This window comes from Monodelphis domestica, chromosome 1 (assembly GCF_027887165.1).
Source record: "Monodelphis domestica isolate mMonDom1 chromosome 1, mMonDom1.pri, whole genome shotgun sequence".
In the NCBI taxonomy this organism is placed as follows: domain Eukaryota; kingdom Metazoa; phylum Chordata; class Mammalia; order Didelphimorphia; family Didelphidae; genus Monodelphis; species Monodelphis domestica.
The window spans coordinates 289488849-289503826 of record NC_077227.1 but is presented as its reverse complement, the minus strand read 5'-3'; the positions used below and the strand labels follow the sequence as shown (position 1 = coordinate 289503826).

General features: G+C 35.7%; 1 protein-coding gene across 4 annotated transcripts in view; it reads right to left on the bottom strand.

Moving 5' to 3' along the window:
- Nucleotides 1-13856: 13856 nt before the first annotated feature.
- The window catches only part of MBIP (MAP3K12 binding inhibitory protein 1), a 52281-nt gene continuing 51159 nt past the window's right edge, over nucleotides 13857-14978 (bottom strand). For all 4 annotated transcript variants that reach the window (XM_056811011.1, XM_056811010.1, XM_016428407.2 and 1 more), the window contains one exon: nucleotides 13857-14395. In XM_056811011.1, the coding sequence (XP_056666989.1) occupies nucleotides 14376-14395 (20 nt within the window). In that variant the 3' untranslated portion in view covers nucleotides 13857-14375. The remainder of the gene's footprint in view (nucleotides 14396-14978) is intronic.

Sequence of the window (14978 nt, the reverse complement as noted above, 5' to 3'; positions counted from 1 at the left end):
TGTAGACAAGAGCGATAAAGATTTTAATTGAGTGCTAGATAAAGATTTTATGGACCTCAAAAAAGGGGAAGAAAGATTGGTGGTAAGAGGAGAATGTGGAAGTGGCAATGGAGAGCCAAGGGTATTCCAATTCTCCCAACTCAACCAAGGAGTTGAAGAGAATACAGCTGGTGCTGGAAAGGATGGCCAAGGAACTGTGTCACTTAGCTGGAAGCTGAATCTCCATGACAGCCAGAAAACATAAGGAGTGTGAAAGAAAAAGATGTAAGATGAAAGCATAGTACCTATGGAGAAAGAATTCCAGTGGCCACAGTGAAAGAGTTGGGAGGAACTTGTTTGGGACTTTGATTGGGAGGTGGTGGTTGATGGTGATTGAGAATAAGGAATTGGGTAGAAGGAGATGGGGATTAGGGTTTGAATAATGTTCCATAAGGGTTTAGAAACATGGGAATATGGTAGGTGATTCTCCTAATTTTTCTGTAGCTTTGCTTTTAACTCATTTCTTGTCACCAATTTTCTTCTGTAGCTTGTGTTGTAGTTCTTAAACCTTTATTGTCCTTTTTTTTTCCTTAGGCTGGCAAGATTGGACAAGATCTGTAGACCTCAACATGAAAGGAATCAGTTGGGACACGACTGAGGAAAGTTTCTGAGAGCTCACTGTGGGTGGATCTATTTTATGCCCTGATAGTTTCCACTTTTGGGGGCGCTACTCACTTTTCTGTGATTGGCTTTCACTTGGTCCCTTAATTGCTCCTGAGGAGCTAGTTGCAAAAGTGTTGGGGGAAGGTCCCTAGATCCTTCCCCTTTCACTTAAACTCATAGCTGGTCTGATTTATGAGCCTCCTCTTACCCTGAAATTTCAGAGAGGTTAATGCCAAAAGGAGGTACATAAAACTGCAGGAGCATGAGTGACGCAAGGACTTACAGGTCCAGTATGGCTATTGGTTAGTGTATGTGTGTATGTGTGTGCGCGCGCATGTACACGTGCACATGTTTGTGTGTCTGTTATGGAGTTATGGAGTAATAAAAATGAATGTTAGTAAGTTGGTATTCAGTTTTTTTAAAGCAATTTAATGTCAGAATTACCTTGTGGCAGCTTTTTAAATGTCTGCTTTCAATTTTTCTGCATTTTAGGTTCTTTAGGTCATAGCAACTGTCTTTTTCTTGATTGTTTTTCAGTGTGTCTTGCCCTAGCAATTCCTAAGGTATAGTTCTTAGATACTCCCAAAGTGAAAGGAACTCCTTGGTTCTACAACTACCAAAGCTGGTAGAATTCCTAAATGCATAATTTTGCAAATTCAGACAAATTGTGATATTTCTGTTAGTTCACATGTACCTCCATACTTTAAGGACTTGTCACAGTCGTGCCATCCCAGAAAGGAAAAAAAAAATAATAAGTAAAACAAATAACAAAGGGAGATAAAGAAAAAAAAGAAAAGGTAAAGAAAAGGAACAGCTTCCAGCCTTAAAGGAGATAGCATACACATTACCTACATAGTGCTATCTTGAGAGATTCAACCTGAGCTTTACAGATTCTTGCCTCTGTGACTTCTGGACCGAATGAGATAGTTTAGTTTAGTGTAGAGGGAAATATTGTCAGACACTAAGATTGAGGTAGCAAAATATCAGAAGAGCATAGTAAGGAAAACCAGGAAATAGGGAACTGACTCTTCAGTGGAATGGAAGGCAACCAGGTTCTCCCAGTGCCATCTTCCATAGCAAGTTGAAGGAACTGGAGTGGCCCAGTTGGAATATTTGGTAATGGTTTATTTCTACTTGGCTGCAAAGCATCCTCTTTCTCTGATGCTTTTTCCTCGAACCTTGATCTGTTTAGACCTCACTGAAAAAAAAAAAAAACCCATGTTCAGTTTTGCTATCCACTAGTGCTGGTGGTATTTTGTAGACCTAAGTTTTCTTACAAATTAATTCCCATTGTCTATAGGCATGGAAAGAACTTTTCTATTCCCAAACTATTCTAGGACCCTGATATTCCAGTGTGGGAAGTTAAGACCTTTATTTTTATGCATGATTCTTTGACATTTCTAAGAGAATCTGAAAACTTGTATATAGGCTTACTTATATTTCCCCTGGAAGGGAAGGAAACAGGGAGATTAAAATATTTATCTCCTACTATTTATCAAACTATGCTAAGTGCTTTACATATATTATCTCATTGATCCTCACTACAACCCTGTGCAGTAAGTGCTAATATCACCCCCATTTTACTTTTGAGGAAACACAGAGAAATGAAAGATTAAATAATTTGCCCAGGGTCACACAACTAGAAAATGTCTGAAGATGTATTTGAACTCAGATCTTCCTAACTCCAGATTTAGCACTCTATTCACTTTGCTGTTTAGCTTTCTTTCAATAAGCCTTTTTGGACCATGTTATTGCTGAGATTATGACCACAGGTTCAGAGGCTAAACTTTACTAGAAGCAAAAAGGAAATAAGGAGAACATAGATCCCTGGTCCCACAGCAACACAATATTCTAAATGAGAAATCTCATACTGAGATCATTTTTTTTTTTGGTTCTAATTTCATTTCTTTTTCTTTCCTATTTGTTTTGTTTTTGAATTGGGAATTGTTATTCCAATCCCTATTTGCTTCTTTTATTTTTAAATTCTATTTCTAAATATTTTGCCAAGGTTACATGATTCATTTTCTCTCTCTCCCCTCTTTTCTCCCCTCCCCCCCTCCAAGGAGCTGATAAGCAATTCTACTGGGTTATACATGTGTTATCACTTGATACCTAGTTCCATATTATTCATTTATGTAATAGAGTAATCTTTTAAAACCCAAACCCCAAATCATACACCCATATAAACAAGTGATAAATCATGTGATTTTCTTCTGTGTTTCTACTCCCACAGTTCTTTCTCTTGATGTGGATAGCATTCCTTCTTGTTAGTCCCTTGGGATTGTCCTGGATAGTGTTGTTTTTTTTTTGTTTGTTTATTTTTTTGTAGCAAAGTCGTTTACATTTGATTGTTCCACAGTGTTTCAGTTTCTGTGTACAATATTTTCTTGTTCTTTTACTCATTTTACTCCACATCAGGTAATGGAGGTCTTTCCAATTCATATAGAAAGCAAGCAGTTCATCATTTCATAAAGCACAGTAGTATTCCATCACCATCATATATCATAATTTATTTGTTCAGCCATTCCCCTATTGATGAACACCCCCTCATTTTCCAGGGTTTTTTTTGCCACCACAAAGAGCATGGCAGTGAATATTTTTGTACAACCATTTTTTATTATTTCTTATTTCTGGATCAAAGGGCATGCATTCTTTTGAAGCCCTTTAAGCAAAATTCCAAATTGCCTTCCAAAGTGGTTGGATCAATTCACAAATCCTCCAGCAATACATTAGTGTCCCAATTTTGCCACATCCCTTCCAACATTTATTATTTTCTTTTACTGTAATATTGGCCAATATGTTAAGTGTGAGGTGGTACCTCAACATTGCTTTGATTGCATTCCTCTAATCAGGAGGGATTTAGAATACTTTTTCATGTGACTATTGATAATTTTGATTTCTTCATCTGAAATCTGCCTATTAATATCCCTTGACCATTTGTCAATTGGGGAATGGCTTGGATTTTTGTACATTTGACTTAGCTCCTTATGAATTTGAGAAATTAGAACTTTGTCAGATTTTTGTTATAAAATTTTCCCCAGTTTGTTGCTTCTCTTTTAAATTTGGTTGCATTGAATTTGTTTGTACAAAACCTTTTTAATTTAATGTAATAAAAGTTATTCAGAAGGTCTTAGAGAAATGACCCACTGCCTCCCTTCTTGATCTTAGCTGTTGCTGAGAGGCAGGTAAATTTTCTGCCTCTGGATCCTCCCAATATTCCAAATGCCATCTTTCCCTTTGAGACCTAGTTCACTCCTTCGCCCTGGTCTTGAACTATTCTCCCTTTGGGGTAATGGTATGATTCCTTAAAAATCTTCAATATCCTTCTTTGATATATAGGGTAACACTTTATTCTTAAGTACAAACAGGGAAAGGAGAATAAGGGTGTTTGGTTGAGGAAAGTGGGAGATAGGAATCAATCCAGGCTGTCTGCCTGACCCTCCTTTGGTCAATTGTTGGGTTTGTCCTTGCTCCTATGCTAATCTGGCTATGAGTTGAAGTTCAGGACAATTTGGGGAAAGAGAAATCTTCTCGGTAGATGGCTTTTTACAAAGTCCCAATCTACTTTGTCTTCAATTGTAACCGGAGAGATTTAGGGGTTCACTGGAAGGTAGTCAATGTCCAGAGGGATCCTCCGTCTCAGAGGTCTTCCTCTCAGACCCTCAACTCTAGGAGAGAACTGATCAGAAGTGAAGTGACAGTTTTGAATCCTCTCAACTCCTCTGTTCCTTCCTAGAATCTTGAGTCTTCCTTGCCCTTCCCCATCTTGGGCTGTTACTTTGCCTTGCTGGATTTGATTTTTTCTTCTTTTGCAACTTCTCTCTTACACTACTATGTTTTGTTGGAAAAATATAGAAATGCTGATGATTTATCTGGGTTTGTTTTGTATCCTGCAACTTTGCTAAAGTTGTTGATTATTTTCATTAGCTTTTTACTTGATTCTCTGGGGTTCTTTGCGTAGACCATCATATCATCTGCAAAAAGAAAAAATGATAGTTTAGTCTCCTCATTGCCTACTTTAACCCCTTCAATTTATTTTTCCTTCTCTAATTGCTACCACTAGTGTTTTTAGTACAGTGTTAAATAATAGAGGTGATAATGGGCATCCTTGCTTTACTCCTGATCTTATTGGAAAGGCTTCTAAGTTATCCCCATTGCAGATGATGCTTGCTGATAGGTTGAATTATATACTGTTTATTATTATTTTAGGAAAGATCACAATCTATTCCTATACATTCTTGTGTTTTCAATAGGAATGGGTGTTGTATTTTGTCAAAAGATTTTTCTGCATCTATTGAGATAATTTTGATTTCTATTAGTTTGGGTCTTGATATGATCAATTATGTGGATGATTTTCCTAAAATTGAACCAGCCTTGCCTTCCTGGTATAAATCCCACCTGGTCATAGTGAATAATCCTTGTGATAACTCATTATAGTCTTTTTGCTAGGATTTTATTTAAGATTTTTTTTATCTATGTTGATTAATGATATTGGATAGTTTCCTTTCTCTGCTTTTGGCCTTCTTGGCTTGGGAATTAGCAACATATTTATGTCATAAAAGGAATTTGGTAGGATTCATTCTTTGCCTATTTTGTCAAATAGTTTGTAGGGTATTGGGATTAATTGTTCTTTAAATGTTTGGTAGAATTCACTTGTGAATCCATCTGGCCCTGGAGATTTTTTCTTAGAGTTCTTTGATGGTTTGTCCAATTTCTTTTTCTGATGTGGGATTATTTAAGTATTCTATTTCCTCTTTGGTTAATCTAGGCAATTTATACTTTTGGAACTATTCATCCATTTCACCTAGATTGTCATATTTATTGTCATATAATTGGGCAAAACAGCTATTAGTTTGCTTCTTTTTAAATAATATTGCTTTAATTAATTTATTTTTTAGCAATAAATCAATGTTTAATAAAACATCAACTGATTATCGTAAGATACTTTAGTAGTAGTAGTAGTAGTAGTCTCTCGGTAACCGAGGATGACTATTGTCTTTGTGAATTTTTGTGCAGAAAGACACTTGTGCATGAAGATTTAAGTGGAAAAGTCGATGCACAGAGACAGTCCCACTCTCTCGGCGTTGGAAGCCTGGGTCCAGTGGCACGAAAAGTTGTTACATCTGGAGACTTCCTCAGCTGCATTGAATGGCTGTGTTGTCTTTTGTGCTCCAACACGCCCTAAGCACTCCACAGTGCCTTGCTGTGTCGCCATCTCAGCCGTTGAATCTTCTTATTGGTTTCTTCCGTCTGTTCAGCTGAAGCAGTCTTCACATGCTGGGTGACCAAAGCCCTAGTTCACCAGGGGTCCACGACGACCCGATGGCTACCCTCACAAGGTTTAGCCTGCCTGTTGAAGCCGTTGCCCGGGGTGTGGCCGCTGCTGCATGCTAGCAGCTACTAGGAGCCACAAGTGAGAGCTGGGTGTCTGGTGAGGGTCAGAGGCTGGAGAGCTGTCCTAGGAGGGCATGACAAGCCCTCCATACCAAAGATATTACTCCTCCTTGAGCACCCCATACTTTATATAATAATGCTTTCATTTATTGCACAAGAATTTATTTTACTAGTGAATGGAGTTTTTTTGGTCTTAGGGTTTTTAAATTTTTCTCTTCAAAATTTTTATTTTAATATTTAATTATTTCATTTTTTTCTTTTATAGCTTGATATACCAGGCCTAGTCAAATATTGACTACTTTTGTGGAAGATTATTTTATATCAAATTTTCTTTTAATCCTAGTTTTGTACTTTAATTTCATTTTAATATGCAATTTTATTTCTAGCAATTATATTTTATTTTCTCTTCCTTCACTGAAATTGTTTGGATTTGTTTTGTCTTACAAATATTCTCTTTTGGCATGTTTTCTTTGGACTTGAATTGTTTTCAGATTTTGTGGGTTAACTGTAATGAGCTGAATCCTATGCATTACTGGATCACTTATGAATGTTGATTCTTGTTATTTGATGATGCCAATGAGAATGCCAACTATAACTATCATTTTAATCTGTTTATTTTAATGTTTGGCTTGTTGCTAATTTGCATTTTAGGTCATTTTCCTTGGCAGAGAAAAAAGACTCTACCTTCTGTTGCCAGTTATCACTGTTATAATATCAAAATAAGCACTACTACTCTCTTTTATGCTTTTCCTTCAATAAAAATCATTTATATAATCTATCTTCCCTCACCAACCTGAGCTTATTCAGAGCTTTAGCATTCCTGAAACTATTATTTATCATGACTGTCCTTTTTTTCTACATTTTGTACATTCTGTATAATTTTATTTAATTTTTATTTTATCATTGGTTTTTATTTCACCTTTATTATTGAATATTTCCTTCTCCGTTCCCCTGTCAGTGAGTCATCTTATATAATAGAGATTAAAGGGAAAAAAAGTTCAATAATGGTCCATTTCTGATAGTGTATATATTACATTTTACACCCATAGTCTCGCTTCTGCAACACAGAGAGGGAAGAACATTTTCTCAACCTTTCTGCAAGGGCCAAGCTTGGTCATTAAAATTAAGATGTTCAGATTTTGATTTTTTCATTTATATTGTTATACTTTCTATGGTTTCTCTGGCTCTGATTAATTCATTCACTTCTTATGAAGTTGTCATATTCATTTATGAGAGAATATCATTACCTTCATTTGGCACAATCTAGCCCTTCTCCAATTGAAAGGTACCCTTGTTTCCAGTTCTTTGCTACCATAAAAAGTGCTCTTAAATATTTTGGTTTATGTGGTACCTTTCAGAAGCAGAATTTCTTAGAATGTTCACTTCTTTATCACTAATTCCAAAACTCCAAACTACTTTTCAGAATGGTTGATCCAATTTATAGCTTTTTCACCAGTACTTTTAGCATAACAGTCTTACTCTATCTCCTTTAACATTAACTTCCCCATATTTTGTCATCCTTACAAATTTGCGAGTTGAGGTGAAAGCTCAGACATTTTTTATTTGTATTTCTCTTATTAGTCATAATTTAGGGACAATTTTTCATGACAATACTTTGTGTTACTTTAAAGAATCATATGTTTCTATCTGGTCATATATTTAAATTGTATATCAGTCTCCTATCAGATGTCTGATACCCTGATATTTGATATTCAAATATTTTCTCAATTTCCCTCCTTAACCTAGCTTCATTGCTTATGGAAAAGCTAAACATATCTTTTAAGCTCTAAAGTTGGTTAATAACTATTGTGTCCACATTGACCTCTAAAGAAATCCTCACTTTTTTCTTTCTTATTGAAATTGTTTTTCATCATGTCATCAGAATTTCATTGTCAAGAGATGACTACCCTTGTATAATTTTAGGCCATATCATCACATGCATCCTTTCTCTGAGCCCTTTGAAATATGCTTTCCAAAAATTCAAGATGTGTCAGATTATGTTTGACTTCCTCTGCTTCCCTATCACAAGCTCATTTTCAAAATCTTGTTGGTCCTTCCATCTTTTGAAAAATGAAAGCACTAATTAAGGCAAGTCAAGGAGTAACAAGCAGTTCTCGTATATCTGGATAATCAAAATATCCCATTGCCATATTTTCATGCCTTTGTGTTAACAATGATTTTTAAACTCAGTTAATTTATCAACAGGAAATCTGTAATATATTCTGATTCCAGAATTATTTGCCTTTTCCTCCTTGATCATTGTCCAAATATCCTTCACTAAATTCTGTTTTCTTTTCTCAATATTAAATTAGCCCATCTCTTTTACCTAAGCTGTTCCTTGTGAATAAAGTATAAACATCAAGAACACATACAAGTCATGATTTTCATCTCACTCATTTAAAAAATTATTTATTGCATTAAAATTCTCAGTTAACTTCTTTGGTCTTTCCCCTCCCCACATTAGAGTAGGCATCATTTGACAAAAAGATATATGTATATATAACACTATATCTTGCTTATTTCTCTTTATCAGTTTTCTCAGGAAGTGAACATATGCAACTCATTCTTTAAACACATTTCTGTTGCTATTCTTTTGGTTCTGCTTGTTTCACTCTACATAATTACATGAAGATCTATTCATTTTTTTTATTAACCTGCTCATTATTTTTTTACAGCATAGTAGGATTCCATTACAAGTATATGTCCTAGCTTGTTTAGACTTGCTTTTATTGATGGGCATTCTCTCAAATTCCAGTTCTTTGCCACCACAAAGAGAGCTGCTATAATATTTTAGAACACATAGTTTCCTTTCCTTTATTTGTTCCTGATCACCTTAGAAAATAAGCCTAAAAGTGATATTGCTAGGTTATAAGATATACAGTTTTCTTAGTCTCTCTCATTGGCTAAACTTTGTATATTTGCATAAGGACATTTAAGGGCTTAGATTTTTGACTCCTGTGAATGTATTTATGACTCAGCTTCCTTTGTTATAGCTATCCTGTATCTAACTTGATGGGGGTAGGTGGGAAGCAGGTGAAAGCAGTAGTTTTTATTAGATTTTCAAACACCTTTCTACCAGCCTTTAGTAGTATACTCCAACCTTGGCTAGGAATCCCTATCTTTTAAGCCTCATTCTAGAAAGTTACATCCTATACTCGGGTCACCATTTTAGTCACCTATTCATTTCCTAAATAATTGTAGGCTTTGCCTCCAATGGGCAGCAATGAGAAAAACACAAATATTTTGTGATTTTTCAATTTTTGACCAAGACTGTAATCCCTGGAAATTTGTTCTGGCAGTTTAATTTATGTGCATGTGAATCATAGTAATAAGTAGCTGTTTCTTTTTTTTTTAAACCCTTAGCTTCTATCTTAGAATCAATAGTAGGCATTGATTCCAAGGAGAGAATAGTAAGGGCCAGGCAATGGGAGACAAGTGACTTGCCCAGGGTCACATAGCTAGGAAGTATCTGAGGTCTGAGGTCACATTTGAACCCAAGACCTCCCATCTCTAGGTCTGGCTCTCAATCCCCTGAGCTACCCAGCTGCCCTCTAGTAGCAGTTTTGAAATCTTAGGACTCTGAGATGTCTTTGGATAAATATTTGGGGAAGAGAAGACACGTCATTACTGTTACCAGAATGATATACAACTGCCTTGGTACCTCTGAACAGGGAATCAACATTTCTCCATTTCTTCCTCTGATCTTTCTTTACTAGATAACTCTCATCTGATTGCTAAAGTAAAGCATTCCTTGGAGAAGCAGCTGCTACTTCCTCCTAAGATCACTTAGCTAATTCCTCTTCTGGAAAAACCTTGAATTTGCTTGTTTTAGCTAAAAAATGTACAGTTGTCCTTTTCCTTTCCTTTCTCTTCTGACTGGCATTCTTCTTTTCTGGAACCTCCTGACAAAGGCTGTTTTCCCTCTTCACCTTTAGATGCTCCCTGCACCTGTCCCCTACCTAAAGTATATCACACACACACACACACACACACACACACACACACACACACACACAACCTTATGGTTTCCTTCTAAAACCACACAAAACAGATCAGGGCAGGATTGTTCCATGGTGTTCCATGGTGAAGCATGCTTGTTTCCTATGTCATTAACCTTAAACTAATAGGCACATATTCCAAATATACTTACATTTCCTTGAGTGGCTTAAATGCTTCTGTTGTCCATGAATTTATGTTAGACCCTTCTTGAACTTATATTTTTTATCTGTATTCCAAAAAGGGGAGCAAAGTCATATTAAGTATGGAGATGCCTAGTCAGTCATATATTAATTATAATCAGGGTAACTGATAAACATCTCACAGCAATGATATCCACATAACAGCTAGCATCTCTAGGAAGATATCCAAAGAAAGATCCTCAACATATTGGGTAACATTTTTAGGACTATGGTTAAAAATTGGACATAATTAGAAAAGTATGGAGTACCTCAGGGAAGGAAATATTCACATCAATCAAATTACAGTAAGAACTGAGAAGGGATAAGAAACTACTTAAGAGGGTTAGGGGAGATGACTACTAACTTCAGGTATCTTAAACATTCATTGGGAAAGGGATATACTCATCCAGCATGGCTACAAAAAAGGGGAGGTTGTTATAGGTAGAAATGGCGGATGAATTTTCAATATGAAGGAAAACTTTCTAACAGTGGAATACCTTAGGAAATAGTGAATTTTTTTTTACTGAAGATTTTTTAGTGAAGGTATATGATGATTCATCAGTGATGTTAAAAAAAGAGATTCTTATTCAATAAATAGGTTGAACAAGATTACCTCCAAGGGTCCTTCTAATTCTTAACTTCTGTGAGGTATTCAACAGAGGGGGGTGCCAAGAAATACCTTACATTTTTTTTTTGATCCATTGTGGAAAAGGCTTTTTGACTTTTTATTAGAATCATCTCTTTCAAGTTTCAAAAGAGTTCTGTTGCTTTGGGTTATGATGAACAAATCCATATTAACCACCACCTACCTACTCCATTTCTTCCATGATTTTATAAAATTTCTCATACCCTCTTTGCATATGTGTGTATATACATGTATGTATATATATATATACACACATATATGTATATAGTAATACTTTTCATTGTAGCAAAGAACTGGAAACTAAGTGGCTGCCTATGGAGGAATGGCTGAACAGTTATGATATATGAATATAAGGGAATATGACTATACCAAAAGAGATGACATAAAGGATGAATTCAAAGTAAATTGGGAAGATTTAAATAAACTTACACAGAGTGAAATAAATAATATCAGAACACTAACTAGTAGCTATACCAGTGATGGTGAACCTTTTAGAGACAGAGTGCTAGGCCCTGCCCCTACATGTCACCCCCCCCAGATCAAGTGCCATGCCATGCCTCCTAGAGGCCTAGTATTGTGCCCCATGAGAGGCATGTGTGAAGAGGGGGAGGAGAGTGGCCCCAATGCTCTGCTCCCCTCAGCTATATGTCACACTGTGAGCTCTGCTGCCCTCAAACCTAGCTCCTCTCCAACCCCACCATGGAAATCATCTTCACACACTGACTCAATAGGCTTGGCACTTGTGCCATATCCCAGCATATGACCCACACCACCAGCTCCTTACCCCAAACAAGGGAGGAAGGAAATGCTCCCATTGGGCTGCTGGGCAGAAGGGGAGGTGGAATGAGTATTGTCCTCAGGCTCATGGAGAGGGGGAAGGGGACGGCTCTGACCTAGTCCCTCTGGCTGGCTTTCTAATAATGAACTCTGGTGGGCAATTGCAGACATGCCCACAGAGAGGACTCTGTGTGCCCTTTTTGGCATGTGTGCCATAGGTTTGCCACTACTGGGGATATCATTACAAAGAAAAATAACTTTGAAAAATTAGAGTACTCTGACCAATGCAATGACCAGGAATCTACTGGACCAATTAACCACCTCTTGATAGATGTGATGGACTTGAGATTGTGAATGCTTATTTTTGGATATGGTCAATGTGCAAAATTGTTTTGCTTGGTTACATTCATTTGTTGGGATGGTCTTTTTTTTTCTTTTTTTTTTTAATGGAGGTTTGGGATGGAGGGGAAGAGAGGCAAGTGAGAGAAATGCTAAAAAAAACAATAAAAAATAATGAATCATTTTTTTTAAGTTCACAAAACTGAAGGGATTTCAAAAGAAGATAAGCAACTGGACCAACTTTTAAACTAATATTTTGAATTTGTTATCAAACCTTATATGAAATACAGTTTCATACAAAATCCTCATTTTCTATTCCTTGTGTATAGAAATGTTTATATGCATAAATAAACTAGGAAGTCCTAAGTTCAAGTCCTGTCTCTGGCACATATTGGCTGTGTGATGCTGGGTAAGTCAATTTAACTTCTGGCATTCTGTGCTAGGGAGGGTCAAATGCACACGTGTCCCAAGACATTTTAGCTAGACTTTATAAACAACAAATATGCAGTCCATTATCAGGGCTGCAACTGTCTCTCAATATAAAAAAGGGAAGGGAAACAGTTAATAATATGAGAGATGTTTTGCCTGAATATTTTGTTTTAAAAATCTCTGCTAAATTTGTGGTGGCCAAAAATTGGAAAATGAGGGGATGCCCTTCAATTGGGGAATGGCTGAACAAATTGTGGTATATGTTGGTGATGGAATACTATTGTGCTAAAAGGAATAACAAAGCGGAGGAATTTCATGGAGACTGGAACAACTTCCACAAAGTGATGCAAAGTGAGAGGAGCAGAACCAGGAGAACATTGTACACAGAGACTGACACATTGTGGTACAAGAGAACATAATGGATCTCTCCAGTAATGGCTTTACAATGTCCCTGAACAATCTGCAGGAATCTAAAAAACACTATCTACAAGCAGAGGATAAACTATGGGAGTAAAAACATCGAGGAAAAGCAACTACTTGACTACAGGAGGGAAGGGGATATGACTGAGGAGAGACTCTAAATGAACACCCTAGTGCAAATACCAACAACTTGGAAATGGGTTCGAACCAAGAACACATGTGATACCCAGTGGAATCATGCATCGGCTACGGGAGAGGTGGTGGGAAGGGTGTGAGGGGGGGAGGAAAAGAAAATGATCTTTGTTTCCAATGAATAATGTTTGGAAATGACCAAATAAAATAATGTTTAAAGTGGAAAAAAAAATCTCTGCTAAAGCTACATTAGTGTATGTAAAATTTTCTTTTTTGTAGGATATTTAGATAGGAGTTCTTCAAACAAAAGTCTGTGTTTTGTATATTAGAGAGTGAAATATTGTGTAGGTATGGGGTAGTTTAAAATTCCTTTTACCCCAAAGACTCTATAATTCTGATAGTCCTCAAATATTTACATTTTTGAAATTATTGTATATAGAAACGATATCTTTTCCACACAGAAGAGAAAAAACTCAACTTAATAAAACCAATAGATAGTGTACATATTGGCCTATATGATTTGAGTTCTATTACTGTTCTGTTTATTGTTTTCTGTGTAAGCTAAGCTGCATCTCATCATATTGCTGTTTCATCACTATAAAAACAAATGAAAACAAGATAAAGTTAGATTGTATTTGTTAGAATATGATAATCTTGGGAGAGTTAGGTATCACAGTGCATAGAGTGCCAGGCCAGGGGTTAGAAAGACTAAGGTTCAAATCTCGTCTCTGATCCTGGGCAAGTCACTTAACCCTGATTGCCTAGCTCTTGCCACTCTTTGGTCCGACACTGACAGAAGGTAAGGGTTAAAAAAAAAAAGGATATGATAATCTTTAGGGAAAATAGCATATATGTGTATACAACTGAACTGTTGCCCAGAAGGCTTAATTTTTACAAAATTAAGGTACATGAAAATTTCATTTATTTATATAAACAAGGGTATTTAAAAACAGACACTATAAAAACAGGATATTATTTAAAAAATCAAAACAATAAACACCAATATTGAAAAAATAAAATTTTGGTCTTCCCGGTCCACAAATAATTACAGATAAAAATACAATTTTGCAAATTAATGTTTTTAACTTTCTAAAAACAACAATGCTAAAACACCTTCTTAAAAACAGAAGGGAATAAATTTAGACACTTCTATTTTCAAAGTATTCACAAAATGTTTTAAAATAAACTAATAGTTTTACTTATTTATTTGTAGGACTAACATTCTAACACACTTGTAGCAAAACTCAAAGAAAATATTTTGGTGTAAAGTCTGTCTAAAGAGATTCTTAAGTTACATTGTGACAAAAATGTCATTGATGAAGAGACTTCATTATGGAAGCTGATCAGTGACCATGGATTCTGTTTCATTTGATTTCCTTAGGAGAGCTTGTTTAAGGGCAGTAATTTTCTCATCAAGTTCAGCCAATGAATAGTTCTGCTGTAAATGATAAGAACACAACTTATTAAGCAATAATAATAACTCACATTTCTATATGCTTTGAGGTTTACAAAACAGAATTTCTTTATAATATCTCAAGAGAATGGAAACATTTTAGATATTTTTTAGTCTAGATTTGTACTTTCATTACCATCAATATGGAATGGTTATTGACCAATGAATGGTCAACTGTTCTGCAATTAAAATTTTTAGCATGTTGCTCAAGGCACTGAAATGGTCAAGTGACTAAAAGGTATTATATATATATATATATATCCAGTATTATATGAGAAACTGGACTTGAACTCAGGTCCAAGAATGGTTCTTAATCCACTAAGTCTGTCTTATTTCAGTGCAAATATTATTACATACATTTCAGATGAAGAAACTACACAATACTTTAAATGTTTAAATAAAGTTCTAAATACAAATAGCTATGTTTTCCCCTTTCAACAAGAAATTGGTTTTTTTAAGTTGCGTAAATAAATATAGTAGATTTAGGTAGTACAAAAACCAAATATGAAATGTTAAAAATCATTAATTATTTTCTCTATGACTTCAACATGTAAAATGCCAGTAGCTA